Here is a 21330-nt window from a genome sequence, read left to right as displayed (position 1 = left end):
AGTCAGAGACAGGGACTTCCATCTTCCTGTTCACAGAGTATCCCTCTCCCTGTGGCCTCGGGGATCGGAATGGGCACCCTCTCCCCACTGCTTCTCCGAGATTTTTTTTTTAAATGTACCCTCAGGGCAATGTTTCTGGCCCTGTGTGGCAGAGAACCTCTCAGAAATTAACCAAGGCAGGGTAACCTCAGAGGATGTGGACTGGGAGCAAGAAGCTCACAGTCGACACCAGGCCCTGAATATGCCTCTCAGCCATGCAGCCCAGCAGCACGCTGGTTCCAGAGCCTGGCGGACCTGGGCACTGGGCTCACAGCCTCCCCCAGCGTAAATGCAGATCAAGGACTTTCTCCACCAGCCATTTCCCCGAAAGCTAAGGGATGTGCATACACTGCAGGCAGCTTTCAAGGCAACAGCAGTGTCCCAGTGTTCCAAATGCCAGGGAACCTGCTCCAAAAAGCCAACTTTCTCACCTGGGAATCTGTTAGCTGGAAGCGATCTTTGAAAGCCATGTACACGAGGAAGGAATTTACCCCTGGAAGACAGACAAAATAGACCGACTATAACATGCATGACTAGAGCAGATAATCCAAACAATCTGGAAGGGAGTAAGGAAGTACAATACCATGCATGTGTGTATATACAGGGTGGGGCAAAGGTAGGTTTATAGTTGTTCGTATGGAAAAATACATGCACATTATGACTATTTCATTATTACAAGAGCCTTAATAACTGTTTCACATACTCACGACTGTAAACCTACTTTAGCCCCATTCTGTACAGAGAGAAAGACAGATGGAGACAGAGACAATGATAAAGTAAATGGGGTAAAACATAAACAACTGGGAAATCTGGGAATAGGGTGCAAAAGTTCTTTTTAGTATGTATATAATTTTCTAAGTTTAAAACTGTATCAAAATTAAAAGTTGCTGGTATTTTACCACACCAAAGAGTGGTAAAAAAGTTGCTGGTATTTCCACACCAAAGAGTGGAAGCAACCCAAGTGTCCAATGACAGATGAATGGATAAACAAAATGTGGCAAAGCTATCTGATGAATTATTCAGCCTTAAGCAGGATGGGAATTCTGACACCTGCTATAACATGGATCAACCCTAAGGACATTATGCTCAGTGAAATAAGCCAGTCACAAACGGACAAATACTGTAGGGTTCCACATATATGTCAAATGCATAGAGAGAGCAAGGAGAATGGGGGCTGCTAGGGGCTGGAGAAGGGGGGTTGGGGGATTAGTGTTTAATGGGTTCAGAGCTGCGGTTCAGAAAGATGAAAAGCTCTGGAGATGGGCGGTAGGGACGGTTGCTCAACAATGTCAATGTGCTAACACCACCCAACTGTATGCTTACAAGGGTTAAGATGGTAAATTTGATGTTACACTGTAGTTTACCACAATTAAAAGTTGAAAATTAAACAGAAAAGTTTCCTCCAGCTGTTGTAACTTTAATGAGAAAATGGATGAGAAGATCCTGTTGATGAAGACCTATAATAAAAGTCTTTTCTTTGGTAAACAGACTGCCCTGCATGCTAATTTTTTCCCATCTTTTGTGTTTTTTAATAGTTCATTTTTTTTATTGTATTTGTTTCCATTCCTCCCCACTGATTTTTAAGAAAAGGTCCAGGAGTGTGACAAACATATATGCTCCTACTCTCCTCCTGGCATTTTGGAGTTCTTGTCCCTCTGCCCAACACTCATCACAATGATAAACAATTGTACTGACAACCTCACAGCATTGGAGCTTAATTCAAGCCACTGGGGATGCTGGAAGCTGCCTAAATTCAAGCCTCAGGACATCTCAGCCCTTCTTTACTGCTAGGCAACAGTTGCTATGGTGACCCTCTAGGCTGATATAGAGTAGATTCACTTTAAGTATGAAAAGTTAAATCTTGGTATTCTCAAAAATGAGAAAGATCAAGGGTTAGCTATTTTCTTTTATGTTGCACCTTCATGCTAGAAAGAATCTTAGGATATCTAATCCATACCCTCCTGTGAGGGACTTTAAAAAAAATTGAGACTCAGAAAATTTAAGTGATTACGTTTGTGGAAGAGTACCCACCTGTGCCCCACAATTCCCTTCCTGCTACTTTACTCCCAGCTCATAGGACTCCTGCACCTGGAAGTCTGCAAACCTGAAAGCAGCATGGGTTTCCCTGACATTTAAGATACTGTGAAGTCTCCAATGGGACCCAGGAGTCACGTCAAATCTGTGGCCAAGTTCAAGGGGACCCTAAACGATGATGTGAGTTGGCAACACCACCCCAATCACCAAGGTTCCTGTGGACAAGAGGGTCCCAAAGGCACCTTGAGGCCCTCAAGACTCCTCCAGCTGTCCTGGAAATCTTTCAGAACCCAATCCCTGGAATCCTGCTCCTCAAAATAGTCCAATGGGCCAAGAGACTGCTTAGGTTCTCTCTCAAATCTGTCCTGGTTCTTCTGGGTTTGCAGAAAGCAGCTGCCCGAGTCCTCTGCTCTGGGTCTGAGGCACTCTCCTACAACTGCCCAGGATCCTCACTGAGATATGCACTGTCACCCTCTGAGAGCAAGTCACCCGGGCAGCCTCAACCCCACAACATGGCTGGGGTGCATGGCTCCCTCCAGCCAATAAGCTACACGCAGGTGTAGCATCAGAAGAGGTCCCTGGAATAAGGCTCAGGTTCTCCTATCAATGAAAGCTTCTGTGGCCACGTTGGGTCAGCCATCTCCACCCAGTTGAGGCCCTCACTCCTCACAGGTCCCACCCGGGGTGAGGCTGAAAGGATCTATGGGTCAGCGCCACCTACCATGGTCCTTCACCAGGGCCTCCATCTCCTCTTGGATGCCCTTGTGCCACTCGGTGATGTCCACATGCAGAGAGTAGTCGCAGCAGGACTTGCTGTCGGCCCATTCCCTCCACTGGTCAAAGGCAGCCAGCAGGCTTGTCCCTGGCTCTGGCACGACATGGTCAACTGGAGAAGAGACATTTGTTGTCATCAATAACAGACTCAAGGCCAAGGCCAACAGCTGCTTTCCCCTTTCAACCCTGAACAAGTCTCCCTGTTCAGAGTCCAGATGCCAATCTCCACAACCAACCTCTAAGCACCCACTGAAAACCGCTGACCACCCAGGAGGGGGAAAGCAGAAACTCGGCGTGGCCACTCCAGTGAAACCACGCGGGACCTGCCCAGATCTGGTTTCCCAGCTCAGACTCCCTGAAAGCACACACCTTGGGTGCATTTCTCAGACAATGAGTCATTATGGACAATGGCTGTGTCGAATGGCCAGCCAGGGCTGCCAAGCCCTTCCCTGAGTTGATGGCTGCTTATGAGACACCCCCCACAGACGACGAGGAACTTGAAGATGCTGGACTCCAGCCACACAGACCGGGCCTTTTAAAAGATCCCTGGCATATCCACTCTCTCATCGCCACTCAAATTTCTGCAGCATAATGCCACTTTGTAAATTAATGGACAGCTTTCGTCCTCAGAGTTCAAAGCACTTTAAAACTGTGGTCATTGTTACATTATTATTGAGCTCAGCCGATGTGGAGACAGAGGACTCCTCTGGAGCCAGGCTGACCTGAGGGTTTGGTAAACTACTTAATCTCCACTACCCGAGTTTCTGTGCTGGTTTAAAACAGAGATAGTGCCAACCACATACATTTGCCATGAGGATTAAAAGAGATAGCATCTTAAGGCATTCCCCTATTTAAATCTGCCAGTGGCTTCCCCTTGCTCTTCAAATAAACATTAAAGTCCTTGACAAGGTCTACCCTGCCCACCATGGGCCCTGATTGACTACCTTTGCAACGTCACCTGGGACCACCTCCCCTCAACCCTCAAGCTGCCTTCCACTCTCCACACCATCAGCCTGCTCCCTTCTGCACTAGGGTCTTGCTCCTTGCAGGGCCTTGCAGGAGTCCTCTCTCCTAGGTCATGGAGGGCGCTCACCCAGTTACCATGGCAACAGGGAGTTTACGAGAACTGTTATTACTCATTTCCACACCGAGACATTAAATTACAAACTGAAATGACTCGTCCAGGGTCAAATCAAATTTCTGCAACGAAGAAGACAAAACCGAGGACTCTTGGTGCCCTTAAGCAATTCTTCTAAATAAAATATTTGATTTTCCACATGCAGGTAAGCAGTTCTCAGCTAATGTCAGTGAGCTCGGATTTCTGAAAGGGATCAAATCTTGCAGATGCTGCTAAACTGGAATCAACTGAGCTCAGCTCTGTAAGTCTCAAGAATGTGGACATCTAAGCTAAATTTTCTTGGGACAAAATTGACTTTTTCCAAGTAGCAGTATATGCAGTTAAGTGGGTACACAGACACAGCTGGTACTGTGATACGACACTGTCTAGAGAAAGCAGCGAGGATGCGTGCACTTCTCTGTTCCTTCGGGAAAACACTAACCCAGAAACCCTCACAAAAGAATTCCAGTTTCTCTTCTGAAACTGTGTTCCCCGCTTGGGGGGTGGGGGCAGAAGTAATCATAGTTTGGACAGAGTCTCCCTAGTCACACCCATGCCCCTGGCCTCACCTGTCTCTCCCCTCCAAACCACTGTCTTCCTATGTAGCCAGAAGGACCTCAAATCTTTCATCAGAGCCTGTAATTCCCTGACTAAATCCTCTGGTAGCTGGCCACCATCTTCACAGTAAAAATTTAAACTCCTACCCAAGATCCTATGGGTGCATTCCTAGCTAATGCCCCGACATACTCTGCCACCTGCCCCCCACAACGAGCTCACCACATCAGGCCGCCCAGCCAGTTTTCAGCCCTTGACCTGCCCAACCCTTCCCAACCTCTATGGCTCTGCAGAAGCAGCACCCTTTCTCCAGGAATCCGTTCCCCTGGCTCTTCACTCTGGCATCTTCTCCACCTCCTTCTCGTGGCGCTAAGCATCACCATCCCAGGGCCGCACCCCCACTTGCAGTCATTCTGACATCAGTTTCCCTAATTCATTATCTCACACCCACTAGGAAGTATACACCCTCACAGCAGGGAGCAAGTGCCCACAAGCAGTAAGTGCTCAATAAATATTTCCAACAAATGAAGGACCTTCTTTTCCGCCTCACCCTCCACCTGAAAGACCAGGCCAAGCACAGAAGATTCCCCTGGAAATACAACCAGAGTCTCCTGTTTGAGCCCAGGGCATATAAGAATTATCCCAAGAGCTTACTAAAGCACAGGTCCCTGGCCATCACCCCCAGAGTTTCAGGTTCTGGAGGTCTGGGCTGGGAGCTGAGAATGTGCATTTTTAATAAGTTCCCTGGGAGCTAATGAATGAGTCTGCCTTTGACCACTTGACCGTCACTAACCTCGATTCACTTGTGCCTGTGTGACTACACAACACCATTGTCACTTACAAAATCAGTCCGGTTCCCTGGCTGCCACAGAGGCTCCCCTCTATGTGCACAGCCAGCTGCTCAGCAGCAAACTGCTGCAAGTTCAGGAACAGACAAAGCTGAGGGCTTCAGGGAAACAAACACGTTTCCTCTAGGAGTTCATGACACTCAGAAATGTGTCCGGGAAAAGTTCCCACATGTTTTCCCACAGTTCTCTTTCCATAGAAGCTCTCCTGGGAAGAGCTGCCCCGGAGGACCAGAGCAGAATGTCACTCTCTTCCGGTGGAGAAGAGATTCGCCACTGAGGACACAAGCCTGCAATGACTTGCACAAACTCACAGGCCTTTCCTTGGGTGACACTCCTAAGCTGTCACTGAAGGAGCCTGGCTTTTGCCTGCAGCCAACTCCTCTCCAACTGGGTAAGATGTGAGGGACAGTGGGTCAACCCAGCCTTCTGCTGGACAGTGGGAAGAGGGACCTGGGGCTCAGTGGGCCCCCAGCTCTGATCCTGGTCTTGCTGCAGCACACTCTTCCTGCACAGGTTGTCTCTGGGAACTCTAGTTCTTCCTGTATAAAACATGGGCACGAAACTACCGAGTGTGCAGGTCTGCAAATAAGTTTAAGAACTCATGTGTGTGCTCTGGCTGGTGTGGCTCAGTGGACTGAGTGTGGGCCTGTGAACCAAAGGGTTGCAGGTTCAATTCCTAGTCAGGGCACATGCCTGGGTTACAGGCCAGTCCCCAGTAGGGTGCATGCAAGAGGCAAACACACACTGATGTTTCTTGCCCTCTCTCCTTCCCTTCCCCTCTCTCTAAAAATAAAATAAATAAAATCTTAAAAAAAAAAAACACCTCACATGTGAAGAGCGCCTGGCGAAATGGCTGCCACATGGTTTCCATCTACGCAGGACAAGCGACCAGACTCACCACCATGGTACAGTGAGGCTGTGAAGGTGCCATCCCCAAGCCCAAGGCAGCGGCCTGGATGTGGGAGTTATTGGGAGTTACTGCCAGTGTCCAGAAGTGCTTTTATCTACAAGACACCAGCTATTTCCAAGACTGTTATTACGTCTCTCAAAACTGACAAAGGCCCCTACATTTTTTATAGCTTTATTGGAATGTAATTTCCACACTAGACAATTCATCCATTTATACTACACCAGTCAATGGTTTTTGGTCTAGTCAGAGTTGTGCAACCATCCCCCCAATTTATTTGTAGAGCACCACCCAACAGTGGGGGCTACCCCAAAAAGGAAGATTATCCAAAAAGGGGGATTATCCAGAAAAGAAACCCTGAACCCATGAGCAGTCTCTCCCTGTCCCCTCCTGGCCCTGCTACTCCGAGCTCCAGGTGGCCACCACTTTGCTTTGCGACTCTATAGATTTGCCCATCCTGAACATTTCATAGACGTGGAGTCTTACAAGATGTGGTCTCTTGTGTCTGCCCTCTTTCATTTAGTGGAATGTTTTCAAGGTTTATCCACAGTGTAGCGAGTATCAGCATTTCATTCCTTTTTATTGCCTTGAGTGGCTCTGGTATCCTATTTTTTTTTTGTTTATTGGATATCGGCTAAGTGTTCTACACAGAGTAAATAGGCTGCTCCTTTGAAATTTGTGGTATTGAGACAGGATAGTGAGAAGCTAGGAAAATTCCTTGGCAAGTGAAATGGGAAAACTGAGACAGAGCTGAACGAACTGGCTGAGCAGTTTACAGCAAGGTCAGATGGTCACCAGGGCTGAAGGCCCCAGTGCCTGGGAGGGGGCAAAACTAGGAAAACAAGGACCTCATCCCCAGGACAACCTCTCCTCCCCTGGCCTGTCCTCCTTGGAGACAACATCTAGGCCTCAGTTGTATTTCAGCTCCAGGCCCAGAAAAGCAGCAAAACCTGGTGGGAACAGCTGCAATGACCAGTGACCCCCTGCCCATCACTGACCAATCAGTGGAGACCAGAACCCTGAAAGGACACACCCAGAGAACTGATGAATATTCTGCTGAAACCCTCCCCTGAGGCCTCCCCTGAGACCTCCCCTAAGATTCCGGCCTGCAAGAGATAAAAGCCTCAGGGCAAAGGACCCAGCCTGCACTCTCCCTCTGGAGAGCAGCCTGTGCCATTCCCTCTTCTTCCCCCACTTCTTTCCTCACAGGCTGGTGTCTCCTAAACTCTAAGGCAATGGGCAGCTGGTAGCTTGTCCTGGCCCAACCCCCTGAACCTGTCCCCAAGGCCCCCTCTTCTCTGACTTCCCAGGGAGCTAAGGCAGCCCAGCCTGGGCTCTCCTGTTGCTTCCTCTATGCCGAGCCCTTCCTTGTCTCACTGTCCCCAGCGTTAATAAATGCACCCTCACAGCCACCTCGACTCATGTTGTGGAATCTTTCTCACACGAAGCCAAGAACCCACATACTGCAGCTGGCCCTCGGCAGACCTGCTCAGGGCCAGGCCCCTCTCTCTGTGACAGTATGTGGAAGACCCTAGCTTTTTACAACTTTCTATTTTGAGGAAATAATACAGTGAGATCCTCAGACCCTCCACCCAAGACCACCCCCCCCGCCCCCCACCATGGGTAGCACAGTACCTGACCTTACTACAACCGGGAGGTCAACATCATCACGACCAAGACCCCAGGTTTTTCATAGGCGAGCTGGTGGGACATCTGAGCAGCTCTCAAAAGGCCCTTTTCATTTAAAACTCAGAGATGCTAACAAGTCCTTACCACTGTCCCTGCTGTGGAATTAAATTCACTCTGCAGGAATGACATCCAAACCTCCACTGTCAGGGGCTAAGCATGTGGGGCAGAAAGAAGTGGGAAAGGGGAGGCAGGAACAGCCCCTCCGCTGGGTCCCCCAATCACTCCCCTCTGAAGCCTCACACAGTTACACACGGAGAGTTCCAGAACCCCTGTCAGCCAGCACACACACCGCCCTTGCTCCCTGGGGCGTCACATCCCAACTGCCCAGCTCCTGCCTCCCACCCCAGAATCACCACTGCCCCACCCCCCACGCCTACCCATCATGGTGAGGGCAGCAGCCTGGCCCTCTTTCACCTTAGATAAATGAGTGGACTCCAATTAAGAGCACACCATCAGGACGACGACAACACACACTGCCACTGGCTTGGCTGTGGCTTCCTGAGCTGGTATCCACTTCACAAAATTCAGGCAACCTATTCAACAGGGAGGGGCTTTTGCTGGTGAGAGGTAAGAGCCCCTGGGAGCCTGCCTGTTGGCAAGGATAACATGGTCCTGTCCTGGAAAAGGCAGAGAAGGCAGAGAAAGCACTGGGCCTGGGAAGGCACAGGAGAGGGGTGAAGGGCAGACCAAGTTCAGGCACCTGGGCACCTGGCCAGTGCTGCCACCTGTTCACCATGCGGTTTTGGACAACACGTCTAACCTCCCTGGCCTTCAGTTTCCTCATCTGTAACGTGAGGCTAACCCTAGGCCCTTCGCCCAGAATGTTCCAGGGAGGCAAAAGTGAGTTCGCAGGGGAACCACTTGGAAGCGTGCCCACCCCAGGACGTGTTCAGCAAATACCAGCAGGAAGACAATGCCGCCGCCCCGTCGTGAGGGGAGCTGTGTGCACAGGCCCCCCGGCAAGGACTCGGCCCTAAAGTGGGTGGCCGGGGCTCCCTGCGGACACTGCCGGCCCCGGGCAACACGGTTTCAGTTGTGCGGGCCCACTTATACACTGATTTTTTCAGTAAATACTATAAATGTAGTTTCCTATGTTTTCTTATTAATTCTTTTCTCTAGCTTACTTTATTGTAAGAATACAGTATAAAGTATATAGAACATAGAAAATATGTGTTAATCAACTGTTTATGTAACTGGTAAGGCTTCTAGTCAATGGTAGGCTCTTAATCAAGTTTTTGGGGAGTCAAAAGTTTTATTTGGATTTTTAAATATAGGGGTGGGAGGTGGTGGGTGCACCAACCCGTGTTGTTCAGAACTGATTGCTATGGCTTCTCCCACAAGGCAAAGAAGCATTTTCCTAAGAGCTGGAACTATCCAGAACGTTTGTGTCGGATTTTTCATCTACAAACTGACGACAATAATGTACCTCACAGCATGTTTGTGGGTGTTTGATAAGATGCTGTTTGTGAACAACAAAGTGCTCATCAAATCTGACCAATTATCATTCCTGTTCTCTCTGTGTCCCCCAAAGGACCATGCAGGGAAACTGGCATGCAGAAGGCACTTGATAAGCACAGAAGAGACCAAACATCACCTGCCTCTGGCAAGCAAGGCCTTGGCCACCTCTTGTCCTGGAATACTGGGGACCTCTCGCTCCAGGGGGCCCAGACATGGGCCTTCACGGCTGAACACACCCATCTAAGGACCCTGGAGCCCCACCAACAGCCTTGGAGTGCAGGGCAATCCCATCCTTCCGCCACCCAGGCTCACCGTGCTGGCTTTAACATCCCAGCCCTCCTGAATGGTGGTGGGGGGACCCTGCCTGAGGTTAACGCCAGCTGGAGAAAGAGTGGCTGACTATAACCTAAGGGTATAGTTCATATACTTTGAGGATAGGAATAATAAAGTAATTAATGTGGATGGAACACTTCCTATGTGTCTGACACAATTCTGGGCATCCCCCATGGTTGACCTCCTTTTGTCCCCAGACCAGCCCCTGACAGCGGAGCCAGGGTTGGCCCCAGTTTTCAGCTGAAGCGGCTGAGGGACTGGGAGATTAAGTAACCTGCTCATGTTACTTAAAATGTACCCACAGCAGGCCCGGCAGCAGAAGGTGAGCAACATTCATACCACCCGAGCCTCAGCCAAGGCAGACACTCCGGGAACTCTGGAAGGTGGGCACAAATGTGTCCTTAGCCAGAGCCACTACTGAGGGATGCCATATACCTCCAGAGCCGCTACTCTTAAGCACCCCTGCTCAGAAGAGAGCAGGGACAGGGAACTGAGAAGTGAAATGCAGCCTTATCCCTCTGGTGTTTATAACTACAGCAAGTAGTTCAATAATTCAATAAACAGAGAGGAAAACTGTGTCGTTGACCTAATAGTCACAGGCATAGTGACACGTGCTCCTAACCACTCACACCTGGAGGTACTTGGATAATCCACTATTTCTCCTTCCCAAGCTTTCTCTAATGTAATCTTGCTTCTGAAACTAGATGGTATATTCATATAAAGCAAGTGGGGCCATAAGCAGCTGTTCAGCATCCAGCAATCACTGCTAGAATCATTAAGCCAGAATCTGGCAGGGACAAGGCTGAGGCAAGACCCAGCAAAATATATTTATAAACCAAACAAACAAATTTCCAGGTGAATTGATGAGCAGCCAGCTTTGGCTGAAACAAAGAGGTAGGAGACATAAACCATACCCTTAAAATATTTAAAATCTGGTTAAAAAATACATTAAAAGGCAACATAGGAAATTATTCTGTTTGATCTTTGGGCTCTGCTCTCTTCCCAGCCTATCCTTTTCTACCAAGTTTCAGAAAAAGCTGAATGCTGTTGATGCCAAATTCTTACCTCCCATTCCCTCTTGGCTCCAATCCCCCCCAAAAAATGCTCCTGGTCAACCCCAGCCCTGTCTCCCCGACACCGTCCACACTGTGGGGTGACCGCCTGCAGCATCACTGCCTCTGCCGTCCACCCCGCCCCCTCCCTCCCCACAGAACTCTGGAAGTCTGCCTCCGCCTCTGAGTATTTCCCGACTTCTCTTTCCCCCCAACATGTTCAATACTGGTGTCCCCAGGAGCCCTGTTCTGCTTCATTAGATTCCACTCACATTTCTGACACTTATTCAAAAGGTCCTGAGCTGGGGATCTGAGTAGGGGAACAGCAGGTCCTTCCACAGCTGGCCCAGCTGGGGCTCCTGTTTGCCTGCTCTTGTCTGACCTTACTTCTCTTACGCCTCTTTCCCCCTCCTCTTCCTCATTCCTCTGCTTCCTGCACTCTTCCTCAATGTGTCATGGCTCCACGCTCACCAGCAGATAGATTTGGGGACCACATCCCTCTTCAGTCTCAGGCTGATCCTTGCAATATGCATCTAGAAGGAGGTGGTACCCACAGGTTGCAGCACTTGCCAGGGCTGGCTCCTACTGCGTGAAGGAAGCTGCCCACACCTGCTGCCCACACCCCGGCCCACACCTGCAGCCCATGCCCCTGCCGACCAGGTTTTCGTTCCAGGGGCCTGGGTATGCTGGAGGTTGGTCCTCCACTCCTTCCAGAAAGCTGGAAGCCCTAGCTGGTGTGACTCAGTGGCTTGAGCACTGGCCTACGAACTAAAGGGTCCCTGGTTCAATCCCCAGTCAGGGCACATGCCTGGGTTGCAGGCCAGGTCCCCAGAGGGGGCATGTGAGAGGCAACCACACATTGATGTTTCTCTCCCTACCGTCTCTTCCCCCTATCTCCCACCCTTCCTCTGTCTACAAATAAACAAACAAAAAAATTAAAAAAAAAAAAGCTGGAAGAAGACTCTGGGGTCCAGGAGTCAGGGGCGGAGACTGAAGGTGGGAACAGGGCACAGAGAAGCCTCAGATTTCAAACCCAGTCCTATTTCTGATCTGAACACAACCTCAGAAAGCCATCTTCACTTTTAATTCCACTTTCACAATTTAATACAGGCATAACAACAGCTTCTCCTTTAGGAAGATATATTTTTTCTTAATATTTTTTTATATTCTCACCTGAGGATATGTTTATTTTAGAGAGGGAGGAAGCGGGGGAGAGACAGAGAGAGAAACAATAATGTGAAAAACACATCGATTAGTCACCTCCCGTGTAGTCTCTGACCAGGAATTGAACCTACAACCTTTTGGTGTATGGGATGACACTCGAACCAACTGAGGCACCAGAAATATTTTTTAATGGGAATTGGATGACTGAACCATGTTATAACTTCACACTCCACTGTTCCCATGTGATAGCAATATTATCAGCCTCACATCATTAGAGCCTTTTAGCAGTTTGTAAAGGGCTATCACATGCCTTATGTCATTTGAAGCTCAAACTAAGCAGGCAGGACAGGTTCACAATACTCACGTCCCAGATGAGGAAACTGGGGGCCTTGAGACTCACCTGAAGCGTGCACTCACTGACTGACAGAGTTGAACCCACACCTGCCCTGTCCTATAGCTTTCCCTAACGACCGCCTTCTCGGCATTTCTATGACCAGCACTCCCCTCAGCTTTCCACACCTCAGCCCTTTCTATCGTCAAACACATATGCAGGAGCACTTAAGTGAGCAGCTAATAAACTTAACACAGTGGACAAAGAGGGGAACGGCTAATGTGAATCAATGGAAGTTAATTTGGAGCACCAAAGAGCTTGTCAAAATGTTGGCAGCTCATAAAACCCTTTTCTTTGAGGCTTGGGGTAGCTTGCACATGGCCTGCTTGTATGCAAGATCAAAGGCCAGGCTAATGAAATCTGTGTGTGGTGATGAAGGCTCGTTTATAATGTGTAAATCCTAGAGTGACAAACCAAACGCCCTAGCAGAAAGAGATCCTTTCCCTGACTCATCGAAACAGCCGTGGAGACTGGAGTAGCAGAGAGCCCATCTGTAAGCAGCATGAGGTCAACCTTACCAGGAAGGGGCCACCAGAGTCAACCAGTGGGCGTGGGGAAGGAGAGCCCCAAATTACCCACTTCGCCAGAAACAGCTTTACTTGAAAATCAGCCTCCATTTGCTCTCCACTCTACTAAGGTCGGATGTGCGCGGACCGAGCAGTTCCTTCGGGAAGGCCAACCCGTCACACATGGCAGCCATACCTGGCATGGGAGGAGCACTGGCGAACCATCGGCTCGCTTCAAGGACTCCAACAGTCTGTGCACAACGATGCCACTGATGGCGAGGGAGTCTCATTCACTGACGTAAGCCAAGTCTGGCAGACTCGACTTGAAAACACAGTTCAGGCTGCAACCAGGTTCACACCCAGATACCCTAAGAATTGCTCTATCATTTTACTGACAAGGCATCTGATTCCTGGGGAAGTTTCAAGAGTTGAGAAAGGATACATCACGAGATGGGGCATTATCAGAATTAACTCCAGGTCTGATTCCAATATCTGTACTGTTTCTTTTACTGTTTTTTAATAATATGAGGAAATATCCCCCCATAATCCTACCATCCTACCAATAGCTATTAATCTTTTTTAACTATTAATCTTCCAGCTGTCATGTGCATGTATTTTATGTGGGTGTGATCACAATGCCTGTTCACTTTTTTTTAAAGATTTTATTTATTTATTTTTAGAGAGGGGGAAAGGAGGGAGAAAGAGAAGGCGAGAAACATCACTGTATGGTTGCCTTTCATGCACCCCCCACTGGGGACCTGGCCCTCAACCCAGGCATGTGCCCTGACTGGGAACAAAACCGGCAGCCCTTTGGTTTGAGGGGTCCAGGCTGGTTCTGTTCCTGGGGTGCAGGGGTCCGTGCCCTGAGCGCAGGCCGGTGCTCAATCCACTGAGCCACACCAGCCAGGGCCATGTTCACTTTTAATTGCAGCTTTTTTCTTAATGCCATGTTGTCTTCATAATTCAATTTTTCTATATAAGAAATATTCTTGGGGAAGTCTAACTTTCTTAACTATTACCCGATGTTGAACCTAGAGACTGCTTCCAATTTTCCTCAATTATATACAATGTTCTATGAACATAATCACACAAATCACTTTCTCCCTATTTTAATTGTTTTTTTTTTTTCCTGAAGAGGATCTTAGAGACGGGATTACTGGATGAGCTATGGTTCTTAATACAAATCAGCACGTTGTATTCCAAACATGTCACTATGTTTTGCTGCTACCGGCAACACATCAGGATGTCACCCAGCTTATACTTAAGGGGGGTAAAAAACAAAGCCCTTTCACTAGGGTAGGCCACCTTCCAAGACCAAATAGGGGACTGAGCAATCCCTGAAAGATCAGATCTACCAGCTATACAAAGAAATTGCTGACCATTTAGCAGCAACGTGATTAAATGGTTACATCCAACATCTTAATTCTGACCCCGCTCAGCCTTCTCCCAGCTTTGCCCCCCTGAGCCCTAAGATGACTCCTACCACGGCCACCTTGTTAGGCAGACAAGATGCAAGCACGGCAGGACAGTCACTGAGAGCACCCAGAGCCCGCCCAGGTGGACAGAGACTGCTCTCTGACTCAGCTGCCTGCAGGCTCACTTCAGAAGTGTCCTCCCCAAAGCACAACAATGAAATCACAGCAGGGAAGGAGGCAATGGGAGCCAAAGGTGAAAATCCCAGCCAAACTCGTTAGAATGCAAAGCTTCAAACTCCAGGTCCTTGTAGAATTTCTCCAAGAGATGTTGAAATCTTTGGCTAACTGGGAAAGGGTTCTGTTTCCTGTAATCAGAGTCAGAGTCTAATAAGAAGCCAAGTTTATGGCATCTCATATCCACACACCATACGCTGGTGGAAGGAACATAAAGTTTGCGCCAAGCAAGCATTTTGATCCTGGAATTCCTCCAGCATTCTGGGTCCTTGGGAGTGACTGCTCCTCGACATCCCTTTAAGCCTGCTGGCTCTCACACACCCAGCTCAGGGAGCGGGCCTCAACTCCATCTGAAAAGCTGAACAGAATGATGCTCTCTCCAATGAAAGAAATGTCAGAGAACCACAAAAAATAGAGCTATGTGAGAGTGGCCCCTGACTTGTCCACTGCCCACTCTGGCTGTGCCACACATGGCAGGCTGAGAACCCATGCAGGGCGCACTGCCCCGGGTCCCAGCTGCAGCTCCCAAGCTCACCAGCTGATAGAGAATCCAAGCTCTGCCACTAGCTAGTTCTAGGATCTCACACAAGTTACTTAACCCCCAGTGCCTCGGTTTCCCCATCTGCACACACACAAAAAAGAAACCAGCAACAGTGTCTACTTCATAGTAGAGGGGCTGGCAGCATGAACTCTGGAGTCAGACGGCCTGCACCAGCACCCGCTCCAACACCCACTGGCTGGGAAACCCTCAGGATCCTTGGCCCTCTCTGGGCCTCGGTGTCCTTGTACAATGGAGATAGTAACAGCACACATTCACAGGCTGTTATGAAATGGTGTTTGTGAAGGGCTGTGCCTGGCACAGTTGGTGCTACATGAGCACGCCTTAAGAAATTAGAAGTAATGTTGGACTGCTTGAGGATATATGCCTGCCTGACCCAATTCCTGGCATGGAGTCTGTCTTTGCCAAATGTGCAATTTCACATTGAGGCACAATGCAAGGGGGTCAGGGCTTGGGGGCTTTGGGGACACGGATTCTAGGAGGCTAGGGGGACCCTCCAGTGCTGCTGCAGACCACATGGGAGGAGCAGGGCCAGCCGGGGTTGGCTCAGGACCCACAAGGAGCAGCGTGTGTGTGAAGGGACCGTCAAAAGGTATGTTGGGAGGAGGACGCCTGAAGCTCCTGGTGCCACAAGAAAGGCCTGGGACTTCGGGCCATTCATCTAGCAGGACAGTCTTCTGCATAAAACTGAGTAAGACCCAATGAAGCAAAACAAATCTGTCTGATTTACACAGCAAGGAGACACTAGCCAAAAACAAAAGATGGTAAGACCCCCTGTGAACAGACATAAATGTAGGCTTTCACCTCCTGGAGACCCTCCTCCCTCACCCCTCGCAACTTGGACACCATCGAGGAAACAGTTTTCCAATTAAATGGAAGGTATTAGGAAGGAATAAATTCACCCCCATAATGTTATTATGAACCAAACGAAAGAGCTGCCAGTCAGAATGCAAATACAAACTAGCCATCATCATTAACAGAGTGCATGTAAAAAAAACCTGATCCTACCCTTAAAACATCACTTCCATTTAATCTTCAGCAGCCTTTCAGAATATGGAAACTATTTTCAAAATCCTTAGGGACATGGGCTTCCACCCCACAGGCTGGGAAGGCTGACCTGGTTCTCCCCTCCCCCAGGCCTATGCTGGGAGGAGGGCACCTGGCTGGGCGGGAGTCTGTAAAGAGTTGCTGGCTTCCCTGAGCAGAACCGTTTCATCAACACCTCCTACCACTCAAAAGGTCCTGGGCACCAGGATACTGACCAGAGAATGTTTCAAGTATGCATGTGCACGTGTATATGGTATATGTGTGCACTTGTGTGTGCCTGTGAGTGCGACGGGAGCGAAGAGGGTGAGCTCCCCACTTTACCTTCTGTGGCTTCCAAGCTGCAATAAGGAAATAGAGTCTTCCATAAACAATCAATGACAGACCATGAACCAAAAGGGGGCATGAACGAAGAGCACAGCGAAGCAGTGAGAGACAGGGAGCAACCTAAAAGGACCCTGCATGGGGCCAGGGCAGACTCAGCTCTGAGAAGCCCCCCTTAGCCTGGGGCAGCGGCTGGCTGTGCAGGACCCAAAGGAGGTGGCTGGGAAACATGTGAGTAATGACACTTCCTCTGTTTGTCTCAGCTTTTGGTTGCCCGGGACTACCAGACCACAGATTCAGTGGGGGCCTGCCAAAAAATAAGAGGTTCCAGGGCTGTATGGAACATCACACAAAAATAAAAGTCACACCACAGCTTTCACGTGCAAAGACTGAGTTTCTCTCCGCTTTCCTTCCGGATAGTTCCTTGTTGGGAAGGGAATCCGGCGACAAACTCAAGGACTTGCAGCTTCCTGACGAGAGATCAACAGAAACACCTACACACTTACATCCTTAATGTGCAGAACTATGTCAAAACTGTTCCAGCCAAAGCCTGAAGGTCATTGTCAACAACTGGAAAGAACAAGGAACAAATAAATGAAACAGAGTCATGTTTCAATTCCTACTGAAATAGATAAACAAAGCCCATGATCTGATGACAATGACCCTTCTATGAGAACTCGGACCAAAATAGAAGACATGATGCTCACACCCACTGTATTTCAGGACATCATCTATGGACACGCACCAAATTGTAACAAAGAGATGAGCGCCTAGGTCACGTGCACACAGGACTCTGCACCCGGTACAAAGAAGGTTTCTTAAATGCCCTGCTCTGGATTTGCATGGATGGTAAAGAACAAATCGGCTATTGGGTTGGAGCTCAACCCAGAAACAAAAGCAGGGGGCGCCTGGTCTCTATTCTGTGTATTTCAATGTTGCACAATTCTCCTCCTTGCATCCCCTGCAAATAAAGTCAGGCAGCAAAGAAAGAGTTGGTGATGTCATATGTTGACTAGGATCTATCTACAGCCAACATAATTGGCGGGTGGTTTCCTCCTAGGAACCTGGACTGAATTCAAAAACACAGCACAACATCTCTGGAGTCTGAACCACGGCCATTGTTCCACCCTGTGCTCCCCATGTCAGTGGAGGGCTGACTGCTCAGCGAGGCCTTTTTCCCCCTCAGTGGATTAACAGGACTGAATAAAAGGCAATGCCAATGTATCTGGACAATAGGTTTAAGCCTGAGAAGGGACCCAGTTGTTTAGGGAGCCTTCATTTCCAACTGTGTGGACAGTTGAAGAGTTCAGGTTCCACACAAATATCAGCCCCCACCACTGGACATAAATTCAAACACTTCCTCACATTATGTTCTCTTCCTTCCCAGCAATGACAGGGGTAAGAAATAGTAACCAAGATGCTAAGGAGTGCTCCAAAGGGACTTTCTTTTTATAAAATTCCTTTAAGTGCAAAAGTACTTAAATGCCAAAAAAAAAAACTTGGAAAACCAGAAAACTGAATTTTCCATTATTCCCTCACCCCCTGAAAAGTACTAATTAAAAGTATTAATATACTGATGTATGTCTATCCAAACTTTTTTCCTACCCACTTATGCATACACGTATATGTTCTTTACAAAAGTAGTATCATAATTGTATAGTATATAAATTATATTTCAATAAAGCTCTTTTGAAACAAGTACTATCAAACTGGACATAGTGATCATGGCCTGCTTTATTCCATCACATATCTGAACAAGTTCACAGTAATATTTTCCACAGTGGTTTTTAATGACTACATACTATTTTTTCTGAAAGATGGCCAAACTTTACTTAACCAGGCACCTATTTTGGTCACATAGGTTGTCCCTAATTTTTTTTTTTTATCATAAATGTTATGACGAACATCCTTAGAACTAAATGTTTGCACACTGATTATTCTGCATCAATCAATGGGCATGAATATTTTTTGTTTGGAAAATTTTAAAGCTCTTATTAGACATTATCTTGCTACCCTCCAGAGAGGCCACACCAGCGTACACACCCACCAGCAGTTTACACATGCCCACCTCCCTGCAGTCTGCCCACACCTGGCGTTATCATTCCTTTTAATATCTGAAAAGTGAGTAGACAGAACTGAGCTTCCTGTTCTTTTAATGTGTATTTGTTTTATTACTCATTCAGTTAAAGATTTTTCATAAATTTAATAGAATTACTTCTTCTTTTGTGAATATCTTCTTTGTACCCTTTACTTTTTATTGAAGTGGTAATGTTTTTATTAAAATGTTATGATTTCTTATGTTAAATGCATCATCCTTTATTATATATTGCAAATCTATTTTCCTACTTCTTGTGTTTCTTTTAATTATTTTACTCTGATGTTTTTAATTTCTATGTAGTCAAGGGTCTCCATCTTTCCTGATTGCTACCTTTGATGAAATACCTAAATTATACGACTCATTATTATTTTCTCCTGATGTTCTTTTGACCTTATTGTTTAAATTTAACATTAACTACATGACATGTATTTCAGTATACGTATATGATGTGAGGTAGTTTACCTCTTTTTTCAAATGTTTAACTATACCAGCATAATACTGTGATGTGAGGTAAGGAGTTTACCTTTGTTTTCCCCGTGGTTAACTGTTCCAGCATAATCATTTCACCTCGAGTTTGAAATGTTATTTTTTTCACACACTAAATACTTAGATACAGTTGGTTCCACTTAATGGATTTTCTTGTTTATCCTAATGAAAATGTGTCTTCTGCAGGTAGTGCCAAATCATTTTAATTATTACATTTTTATACTTTTTAAGTATCCAGCCAGCAGTGGTCTCCTGCTCATCCTTAGTAAGTTCTTTTTAAGATATTTTCTTAACTTTTATCATCTGTTGACTATTCTACCTGAACTTCAGCCAAATGTCAAAAACAAAAAACAAAAGCACCTATTGAGGTTTTGATAGGAATCACACTAAATCTATAGATTAATCTTCACATAATTTGCTTCTTAACAGTATTGGGCTTTTCTATTCACTTTCATTTATCTCCTAATTTATTAATTCCCACATGTGAGAATGTATTCTTGTAATTCCCAGTTATATTTTGTGTTGCTATTGTGAATGGGATTTTTAAATGATATTTTCCAATTGTTTATTTCTGGCATGTGGGAAAGCTATTAATTTTGAATATATTGTATATTGGCCATCTTAATAAACTTCCTCTATAGATCCAGTATTTTCTTTAGTGAGTTCCTTTGAATATTTAAGGTAAAACATCTAATCATTTTGTTTTTCCTTTCTGATATTTTTATTTCTTATTTTTCCTATCTTATTACGTTGGCTAGGACTTCCAGAACAATTGAATAATAGAATAGAGATAATAATTGGCATTCTGGTCTCTCACTCATCAGAGGAGAGACACTGAAGCATTTGTTGGGCCGACACATGTCTTCCTGTCCAAGGTCCATGGCCCACAGACCTGGAGCAAAGTGGAAGCTCAAGTCAAACAGAAGACAGCAGTTTCTACACATTGTCCACAACTGAACAAAATGCCTTTGAGAAATACACAAGACACTGGATACTAAAACAGAGCGAATGAAGACTAATATCACAGAATAGTATTTTCTGTGATAAACGGAAGGCTTGACAGGGAGGGGTTAGGGTAGAGGTGGTCAGGTGTCAGACTTTCATCAGCCCTGCAGTGAAGGTCAGGCAGCCCTGGGCAGCCAGCAGCCAACTTCGGGACTCTGTGCTTCCTCTGACTCCCTCAGGAGGAGGGAAGCAGGTTCCCTCACACATTCCTTCACCTCCTCTTTCTGCAATGAGGCCCATCTCTTCCTCCTCCAAGAAGCCTTCCAAGACTATCCAAATGGAAGCTGGCCCTTTGCCCTTCAGACCTGGCAGAAGACTTACCTGGCTTTGACCTCCCCAAGGCTTGACTTTCTGGGACACAATGACACCACACTGTCCAAGTCTGACCACCTAAATCCTCACTGAAGATATACTACATTGCTATAAAAGACCTCCATGCAGTTAAAACAAACTGCTCACCCAGGGCCTGTATCTTCCTCCTTTCACACAGTGGGGAGGATCTCAGCCACCCAGTCCGCACACAGAAGGAAGACCTGAAATGTGAGCTGTAATTCAGGGGGCAGCAAACACAGGCAAGTGTACAACAGAGCTAAGTGAGAGAAGACACAAAGGGAGGAGGCAGGAGAAGGATGAAATGGAGACAAATATCCCCAATGGCTACAGACGTCCATTGGTGGGGGGTTGTTAAAAGCCCAACACTTTGCAGGTAAGCACAGTGCCATGCTGTAGGTTCGAAACACCTGTAAGTCATCAAAAGGCTTAACTGATGTTTCGTTCTCTTCACTTAGAAGGAACCACTAGCCTTGAAGACGTATTTTTCATCAAAATATCTCTTTTTCAATTAAAAGTGCTTTTGTTTGAATGGGTACATGTTTCAGGAGAGGTTGGAAGGGGCCTTCCAGGAAGGAAGGCACTTAACATTTATTTGCGCCAGGCACATGCTTGGTACTGAGTACACCACCAAACTCAAGCCACACAGCAACCTTGAAACACCACAGCATTACAAATCAGAAAACTGCGGATCAGAATTACCACACGATTCAGCAATCCCATTTCTGGGTATATACACAAAAGCAACAGATGTGTAGATTAACATATGCTGTATCTACATACAATGGAATAGTCTTCACCCTTAAAAAGAAAATTCTGACACATGCTACAACATGTATATACCTAGAAGACATGATGCTAAGTGAACTAAGCCAGACACAAAAGGACAAAAACTGTCTGATTCTATTTACATGAGGTAACTCGAGTAGTCAAATTCAGAGAAACAGACAGTAAGATGGTGGTTGCCA

The 21330-nt window shown here is 47.0% G+C and overlaps 1 protein-coding gene across 2 annotated transcripts in view; it reads right to left on the bottom strand.

Moving 5' to 3' along the window:
• DPYSL2 (dihydropyrimidinase like 2) overlaps positions 1-21330 on the bottom strand; it is a 103757-nt gene that overhangs the window by 28658 nt on the left and 53769 nt on the right. For both annotated transcript variants that reach the window (XM_028519184.2, XM_028519185.2), the window contains exons 4-5: positions 2795-2959; positions 471-532 (exon numbers count right to left, since the gene is read on the bottom strand). In XM_028519184.2, the coding sequence (XP_028374985.1) occupies positions 471-532; positions 2795-2959 (227 nt within the window). The remainder of the gene's footprint in view (positions 1-470; positions 533-2794; positions 2960-21330) is intronic.

Source organism: Phyllostomus discolor, chromosome 8, assembly GCF_004126475.2.
Source record: "Phyllostomus discolor isolate MPI-MPIP mPhyDis1 chromosome 8, mPhyDis1.pri.v3, whole genome shotgun sequence".
Taxonomy (NCBI): Eukaryota; Metazoa; Chordata; class Mammalia; order Chiroptera; family Phyllostomidae; genus Phyllostomus; species Phyllostomus discolor.
The sequence above is the reverse complement of the archived record's forward strand: the minus strand, read 5'-3'. Positions and strand labels throughout refer to the sequence as shown.